The 8,346-nt window shown below is 55.2% G+C and overlaps 2 protein-coding genes across 2 annotated transcripts in view; both read right to left on the reverse strand.

Annotated features, from left to right (window-relative positions):
- Window positions 1-7,301, reverse strand: part of PTSG_10699 (alanyl-tRNA synthetase) — a 9,504-nt gene extending 2,203 nt beyond the window's left edge. The window contains exons 1-22 of the mRNA XM_004988608.1: window positions 7,271-7,301; window positions 6,860-7,008; window positions 6,559-6,703; window positions 6,214-6,325; window positions 5,926-6,002; window positions 5,708-5,755; window positions 5,368-5,493; window positions 5,063-5,187; window positions 4,614-4,802; window positions 4,274-4,377; window positions 3,988-4,051; window positions 3,592-3,751; window positions 3,076-3,193; window positions 2,804-2,877; window positions 2,490-2,590; window positions 2,070-2,259; window positions 1,677-1,787; window positions 1,405-1,452; window positions 1,058-1,144; window positions 619-802; window positions 265-382; window positions 1-98 (exon numbers count right to left, since the gene is read on the reverse strand). The exon at window positions 1-98 is cut by the window's left edge and continues 11 nt beyond it. Of these exons, the coding sequence (XP_004988665.1) occupies window positions 1-98; window positions 265-382; window positions 619-802; window positions 1,058-1,144; window positions 1,405-1,452; window positions 1,677-1,787; window positions 2,070-2,259; window positions 2,490-2,590; window positions 2,804-2,877; window positions 3,076-3,193; window positions 3,592-3,751; window positions 3,988-4,051; window positions 4,274-4,377; window positions 4,614-4,802; window positions 5,063-5,187; window positions 5,368-5,493; window positions 5,708-5,755; window positions 5,926-6,002; window positions 6,214-6,325; window positions 6,559-6,703; window positions 6,860-6,867 (2,287 nt within the window). The 5' untranslated portion in view covers window positions 6,868-7,008; window positions 7,271-7,301. The remainder of the gene's footprint in view (window positions 99-264; window positions 383-618; window positions 803-1,057; window positions 1,145-1,404; window positions 1,453-1,676; window positions 1,788-2,069; window positions 2,260-2,489; window positions 2,591-2,803; window positions 2,878-3,075; window positions 3,194-3,591; window positions 3,752-3,987; window positions 4,052-4,273; window positions 4,378-4,613; window positions 4,803-5,062; window positions 5,188-5,367; window positions 5,494-5,707; window positions 5,756-5,925; window positions 6,003-6,213; window positions 6,326-6,558; window positions 6,704-6,859; window positions 7,009-7,270) is intronic.
- A 384-nt stretch (window positions 7,302-7,685) lies between these two features.
- PTSG_13088 (uncharacterized protein) overlaps window positions 7,686-8,346 on the reverse strand; it is a 3,955-nt gene continuing 3,294 nt past the window's right edge. The window contains exon 10 of the mRNA XM_004988609.1: window positions 7,686-7,939. Coding sequence (XP_004988666.1) covers window positions 7,862-7,939 — 78 coding nt within the window. The 3' untranslated portion in view covers window positions 7,686-7,861. The remainder of the gene's footprint in view (window positions 7,940-8,346) is intronic.

The following is an 8,346-nucleotide window of genomic DNA, read 5'->3' on the forward strand; positions in this document are numbered from 1 at the left end:
CCTGGCCCGTGACGGCGACGATGCGGCGAATGCCCTTGGCGACGGCCTCCTCAGACAGGATCGTGAATGGACCAATGTCCCCAGAGTTCTTCACGTGCCTGCGCAGCAGCGACGACGGTGGTGAGGGATGGTGAACGATGAATGTTGCGAGCAAGTCAAATGGGAGTAGGGAAAGGGCAACAGCGCTTCTTCGTCCTCTTCTGCTTCCATCGACTCAGACACAGACACACACAGACACACACACACACATTCGATTGTACTCACGTTCCACCGCAAAACTCGACCGAGTAGTCGACAGCATAAGAGGCGGCTGGGTCAGCAACCATGTCGTCGATGCTTGCACCCACGGAGAGCACACGCACGGGATCAGGGTACGTCTCGCCTGCAAATCGCAATGGTAGTAGTACACAGTGGTGTGTGGTGTGACAAAGCACGGGAAGGGTGATGGGTAAGGTGAGCAGGTTGGTAAAGGCAGCGGCGGCAACGGCTGAAGCACAGCGCAGCAGTGCACAACATGACAGGCATGGCACAACACGGTACCACACACGATGTAACACGATACGACACGACACGGCAACAACAAAGCAGACGGGTGTGGTGTGGTGTGTGTGTCCGCACCGAACATGGCGCGGAGGCCGTTGATGGCGCGGGCCTGGGCGAGCGGCGTGTCCTTGTCGTAGACGGTGTAGTTGGCGTTGACAATCTTGTTGACCACCTCCTCCGTCTGCTTGAGCTGCTCTGGCGTCATGCCCTTCTTTGCCGTAAAGTCAAACCGAAGGCGCTCGGGCTCAACAAGGGAGCCCTGTGTGGAATGGCAATTGTAGTTATGTGTGTGTGTTGGTGTGTTGGTGGGTTGGTGTGTTGGTGTGATAGTGTGTGTGTGTGTGAGAGAGAGAGAGAGAGAGAGAGAGAGAGAGAGAGAGAGAGAGAGAGAGAGAGAGAGTGTGTGTGTGTGTGTGTGTGTGTTTGTGTGCGTACGTGTGTAACTGAACCATGAACAAGCGAAGAAAAGATGCAGCGTAACCATCTCCCGTCACCATAACACAACCGTCGTCACCTTCTGGTCTGCCTCGCCGAGGACGGAGCGGAGGGCGTAGTTGAGCACGTGCGTGGCCGTGTGGTTCGACATGCACGGCCGGCGGCGCTGACGGAATGCGAACCATGCGGGACGTGGGTGTGAGATGTGGTCCAACACGAACACGTGTTGGGCAATAACGGAGTGGGCGTGCAGATGGTTACGTATGTGTTCGCGCACGTGTGCGTGTGCGCACGCGCTTGCGTTGGAACGGGAATGCGAGCGAGTAAGGAGAAAACAAAAAACAAAAACCCGCGGTCGCAGTGCAGAAATGACATGATACGACACGATGCGTCACATCGCATCACATGACACTCGTGTGAACGTACGTCGTGGTCAAACTTGAGGGTGAGCTTGTCGCCAACCTTCAGCTCGCCCTGGCGACGGCGGACAGGGACGATTGAAGGAGGGGGGGGGCATAGGGTGATGACAAGTGCATTTGCGAGTGATAGTATTAGTGTGAGCGCAAGTGTGAGCGCGAGTGATTTTCTTGACCAGCGGGATGGCGTGCACAAAAAAAAAAAAATACAAAAAAAAACCCCCCCGGTTCAACCCAAACCCAAACCCAAACCCAAACACGCAGTACGACGGCACGCCGCACCTGTGCGAGGGTTGCGACGTGGAGGCAGTAGGCGCCGCGCTTCTGCACGTTGAAGACGTCCAACTCAAGGGGGGCGCCCGTCGTGCTTTCAAAGCGACCAGTGTCGTAAATCTGAGGTGGTGGTGATGGTGTGGAAGGAACCGTGAAAGGATGAACAGAGATGGGAGGGTTGGTGGACGGATCTCGAGCGAACGTTTGCACGGATGGACAGGTAGACATGGAGACCGCACACAGACACACACAGACACACACAGACACACAGACACACAGACACACAGACACAGACACACACGCACGGACACACACACACATACGCGTACACACGCACAAACATACGCGTACATATACACACACACGCGCGCAAACAAACACAAGCAACACCACAAGCCGCACCTGGCCACCCTGCTCAGCGTAGAAGTTTGTCTTGTCGAGGACCACGCCAACCGGGAGCTCCTCGTCGTCCTCGGAGACGGACACGCGGTCCACAAGACCGCCCTCTTCCGTCAGCAGCGCAAGCACCGTGCCCTCGGCATCGCTGAACGAATACGATCCGTTCTCATCGCGGGTGTACGCATACTTGGCACTGGTGTTGCGTGTGTGTGTGTTGGGTGGGAGGGGGAGGGCAAGACAAGCGGAAGACGGAGAAAAGAAGAAGGCAGCGTGAACTTCAGGCTTTTCTCACTGAAATCTTGATTTACACACACACACACACACACACACACACACACACACACACACACACACACACACACACACACACACACACACACACACACACCCCTCGTACAGCACCACAATTGACAGTGAGCGTACGCGTCATCGGTGCCGGGGACACCCTTCTTCTTGAGCTCGTCGAGCGTGTTGACGTCCAGGTCGAGGTTCGTCTCCCCAGCAGCGCCGCCGGCACGCGAAATCTATCGCCCGCAGTTCAAGGGGGGGGGGGGAGGGATTGTGAGGTTGGAGATGAGTTGAGGATGGGTTGCGGTAAGCATTCCGGGCACGCACGCACGCACGCACACACACGCTCAAGGGTTGGAAGAGAGTGAACGCGAAGTTACAAGGATGTACACAAACACAGAAACCCATCAAACACATACACACACATGATTGCGTGTATGCACACTGACCTCGACGGCGCGGGCCTTTGCGGCCTCAAATCCGTCCATGTCGACCTTCAGGCCGCGCTCCTCAGCCATCACAACTGCACACGCATGGTGAGGGTGAATGACGTGAAGATTGTGGTGGAGATGGAGGCAGCGGTAGAAAGACAGGCGGATGTACACACATTCACACATTCACGCACACACACACACACACACACACACACATTCACACCCACCCACACACCCACACACCCACAAAAGCAAACACAGGTGTGCAATTTGGTGCGGGGGCGTACTTGTGAGGTGGATGGGAAAGCCGTATGTGTCCCAGAGGCGCCAGGCCGTGTCGCCGTCAATGACACCGTCCTCGCCAACAGCGGCAACGGCGCGCTTGAAGTAGCGGCGGCCACGCGACTGATGCAATGGTGGTGGTGGTGGTGGTGTGAGAACAGCGCAACGAGAACAGCGTGATGACAAGCAGAACAACAACAACAACAACAACAACAACAACAACAACAACAACAACAACAACAACAACAACAACTACTACTACTACTACTACAACAACAACAACAACAACAACAACAACAACAACAACAACAACAACAACAACAACAACAACTACTACTACTACTACTACTACTACTACTACTACTACTACTACTACTACTACTACTACAACAACAACAACAACAACAACAACAACAACAACAACCGCAAATTTAACAAGCCTTCATCTCCACCAACCCCTCCAAGAAACCCATCCAATCCACCCAAAGCATGCACGCAAGCAAGCCATGCAATCATCGTACGAGGGTGCGGCGGAACTGCCTCTCCTCCTCCTTCAGGACGGCAATTGTCTCCTCGGGGTCCTTCCTCAGCTCGGGGAACGCGTCGCCAAGCACGTCCACCACCACCGGCACCAGCGACGCAAAGAAGTACTCGGGGGCACCGAGATACTCCTCGCAGAACCTGCAGCAGCAGCAGCAACAGCAGCAGCAGCAGCACGTGGGTTTCGTGTGAGGGGAGCGAGGGGGTGTTGGGTTGTTGGTGGAGTGAGTGTTGTCGCGGGGAGACGGGTGAAGCAGGGTGTGCTAGCAATGAATGTGCAAGCGTGTGTGCGAGGACACATGGCGAGTGGTTCATCACCACAGCACAACTTGTCACAACACAACATAGCACAGCACCATACGAGTCAATGTGCGCACCTGATGGCACGGCGGAGGACGAGGCGGAGAATGTATCCACGCCCGTCCTTGTCGGGACGACCGCCTGATGGAAGAGGGGGGGGGGGGAGCGGTGGAGGTGGGGATGGAGGGGAAGGCGAAGTCGTGGTGGTGAGGTGGTGGAGATGATTTCAAGGCCGCGTGGAAGCAAAGGAAACGAACAAAGGAACACACACCACAACACATCACACCACAACACACCACACCACACCAAACACAACACAAAATCACAACACCACACCACACCACAACACACAGCGCGCCGCACCGTCGGCGATGGCGATGCAGAGGGTGCGGATGTGGTCGGCCACCACGCGGTAGGCCGTGTCAACCATGTCCGTGTCAGCCTCGTTCACCTTGCCCGTGTACTCCCTGACGACACCCGGGACACGTGGTGAGCAGCCATGGTGGATCGTCTCAAACGGGAGGGAAGGACAAATACCGCCAAGGAAGTGACAAAGAGTCACACACGTACACGCACACGCACATGCACGCAAACATGCACTCGTACGCGCCCGCACACACACCTGCACACACACACACACCATCAACCATCAACCTGCATCACCATCACCACCGTCACGAGCGTCACCAGTGTCGTGTCGCACCTGCAGCCGCACTTCTCCTTGATGGCGGCGAAGATGGGGAGGAAGAGGTCGGTGTCGTAGTTTGACGTCTTGTTCTGCAGCACGGAGAGGATGCGCTCAAGACCCATGCCCGTGTCCACGTGCTGGGCAGGCAGCGTCTTCAGCACGCCGTTGCCCTCGTTGTTGTACTGCATAAACACGAGGTTCCAGCTGGCGGCGGCGGCGGTGGTCATGTGTGATGTGATGATGAGGAAGAGGAACGTTGAATGGCACATGCATGTGGACACAGTGGCCAAAACACAAAGACACGGACACACACACAGACAGGCACACACAGACAGGCACACAAACACACCCACACACCACACACCACACACCCACCCACCCACACACACACACACACACACACATAGTATGCAGACACACACACACACACACATAGTATGCAGACACACGGCAAGCAGCCTCACATCTCGAGGACGTCTGGGTCGTCCATGTTGACGAGGTGGGATGCGTCGCGGCCGCCAATGCGGTCGTAGTGGATCTCCGTGCACGGCCCGCAAGGACCCGTCTCACCCATCTCCCAGAAGTTGTCCTGGCGAACACGGAGAGGTAAGGGGGAGGGGGTGTCAGCATTGGAGGGTGTGAAGTTGGGGAAGGGAGAGGAGAGGGGGTTGTTGAGGCACACTGCAATACACACACACACACACACACACACACACACACACACACACACACACACACACACACACACAGGCACACACAATCACTGCACCTTGCGGTCAAAGGGGAGGATGCGCTCTGGCGGGACGTGCTTCATCCAGAGGCTGCGCGTCTCCTCGTCGGCCGGCACCACGCTGTCGCCCTCAAAGTACGTGATGTACAGCCGGTTCGGGTCAAGCTGTGGTGGCAAAGGGCGTTGGGGATTGGCGGTGTTGGGTGTTGGGGGGGGGGGTACATGTGAGACCATACAGTGAAGGTGGACGAGTGGATAGCACACTCACGAACGCGTGTACACATGCACGTGCACACATTTACAAACACACACGCACGCACACACGCACGCACACACGCACACACACACGCGCGCGGACACACACGTGGTGAATTCTGACCTGGAAGACGTTGGTGAGGAGATCCCAGGAAAAGTCGATGGCTTCCTCCTGTCAATTCGCAGGCAGTGCATGCATTCACGGTGTCAGTGGCATGCAAGCATGCAAGAAAGGCAGCGTGTGTTGAACACATGTGTGCACAGACACACATACACACACGTACGCACATGCACGTGTTCACGCATGCAGGCACAAGACGTATTCAGAACATCATCCCGCACCTTCCAGTAGTCGCCAAAGGACCAGTTGCCGAGCATCTCAAAGAAGGTGTGGTGGTACACGTCCTTGCCGACGTCGTCTAAAGACGGTGGTGGCGCGCAGTGGATGAAGCGATGGCGCGACGTCAGGGTGCCCGTCAATCTCAAGTACACGACAAGCGAGACACGCGCACACGCACGCACGCACGCACACACGCACACACATACACACACTCACACACACAAGCACGCACACACACACAGACACACAGACACACTCCACACAACCACACACACACACCCACAGCTTACCGAGGTCGTTGTGCTTGCCGCCGGCGCGGATGCACTTCTGGCTGTTGACTGCGCGGGTCAGCTTGCCCAGATCCGTGTCCTTGCTGTCCGTGCCAAGGAACTTGGCCTTGTACTGTCAGCCCATCGAAGGGAGGTGTGGATGCACGAGGAGGAGGAGGAGGAGGAGGAGGAGGAGGAGGAGGAGCGAGGATCGGTGAGCTTGGTGAAAGATGGTGAAGACGTGACGCCAAAACCACATGATCGGGAGCGCATGCATGCAACAGCACGACGCGACTTGTCATTGTTACCTCACCATCCGTCCCTTTGCACGCACGCACACATGCACGCACGAAATGTGGAACAAACCTGGTTCATGCCAGCGTTGGCGAAGAGGAGGGTGGGGTCGTTGAAGGGGATGGTGGAGGAGGAGGGCCAGAACTTGTGGCCGCGCTCCTCAAAGTAGGAGATGAACTTGCCGCGAACCTTGTCCGCAGTCCATGTTGTCGTTGTCCTTGAGGATGGAAGGAACAGCGAGAAACAAGAGCAAGAGGTGAGAGAAGCAAAACAAGAGACGAGAGACAACATGAGAGTGGTGGCATGGGTGAGCGTAATCATGACGATGACGATGTTATCTTCGATCACAGGTTCACATGCAACACAAACTCACTCAGACATGATGGTGGTGGCTTCTTGCAGGTGTCTCTGAGGAGAGATCAAGCGGGAAGCGCGTGCGGTTCTGGTGGAGGTTGAGAAGATGGAGGGGACACAAACAGTCACGCCTCGATGCAACTGAGCAATGATACGCGACGTGGTGGCCTGTAATTCGGTCAAGGGAGAGGATGGGCGAGGGGGAGGGGTTAGGGGAAGGGGATCGTCAGTGCATGTGTGTGTGTGTGTGTGTGTGTGTGCGTGTGTGAGGTGGCAGGTGGAACAGGTGGAAACGATTCGGCACAGGAATCAAGCACATAAACAGCCCACACACAAAGCAAACATGAGGTTCGCCACCCACACACACCAGGTGTTATGTTACACGCAAGAATGACAGCAACACACGCACACCGCACACAGACTGACTCACTCGTTCTTGGTCGTGTGTGTGTGCGTACGCGTGTGCGAAAATGACAACCAGCCAGTTTGCGCGTGGTGGGCGGCCCGCTGAGATTGCGCAACACGACACTACATGTAGTAGTAACGTCAGCGAAAAATACTTGAAAATGTCAGTGAAAAGTCGATGAGAGAAAGTTTGGAAAATTTAAGATAACATTAATAAATTATCTGCAGAACAAGGCAAACACAAACAAGTGCGTGTATGTGTGCTTTTGTGTGCTCGGTCTTCGTCTTGCCTTCTTCTCTTCTAGTCTTCTTGTGTCCTCCTCTCCTCTCATCATGCATGCTGGCTGGCTTTCTTTGCATGCGTGTTTGACTGTTCACAAGATTTACTCGTTTCCACTGCTTAGCGTTGATGCTTCATGCAGACAAGTCACGATGATCACGATAAATAATGTCCTATCAAGCCTGCTCACCTCAAAGGCCTGCTACTTGCTTCTGCTGTTTCTGAGGCTGCTTCTGCCGCAGTGGGTGCAGTGCCCTCGTGCAGTCTGTCACGCACGGGCATCTGAGAAGTGCAGATGCACGATCACCATCCTCAACGTCGTCCAAACCAAGCAAATCATCCTTCGCTTTGTAGTTCTTCGGGAACGGCAATCCCAAACTCAAGCAACCGCCTCACAAACACTTGCCGCGCAATCTAATGGAGGACAACGCGCGTGTTTGTTTGTTTGTGTGTGTGTGTGTGCGTGTGTGTGTGTGCGTGTGTGTGTGTGCGTGTGTGTGTGTGTGGTGGGAGTGTGAGTGTGTGAGTGTCTAAAAGGGTGCCACTGAAAGAGAGTGCGCCAATATGAGAATATGACTTACGCCCGAATCTTGTGCGCCCGAGTATTTGCTTAGACGAGGCGTGTGGGTCTCAATCGAGGAGCCGTAAATTGATTTTGTAAAGGATCCTAGAACCCCACTGCCACATTGCAGCAGAGGAGGGAGGGGGGGAGCAGGGACTCACACTCTTGTGGGCTACCGGTGCATCGGACATGCAGTCTAGGTAGAGTGATGTAGGTACGGGATTATGAAGAAAAACATATAAGGTTAAATTAGATTACG

The sequence above is a fragment of the Salpingoeca rosetta genome (assembly GCF_000188695.1).
Source record: "Salpingoeca rosetta unplaced genomic scaffold supercont1.34, whole genome shotgun sequence".
NCBI classification, from domain to species: domain Eukaryota; class Choanoflagellata; order Craspedida; family Salpingoecidae; genus Salpingoeca; species Salpingoeca rosetta.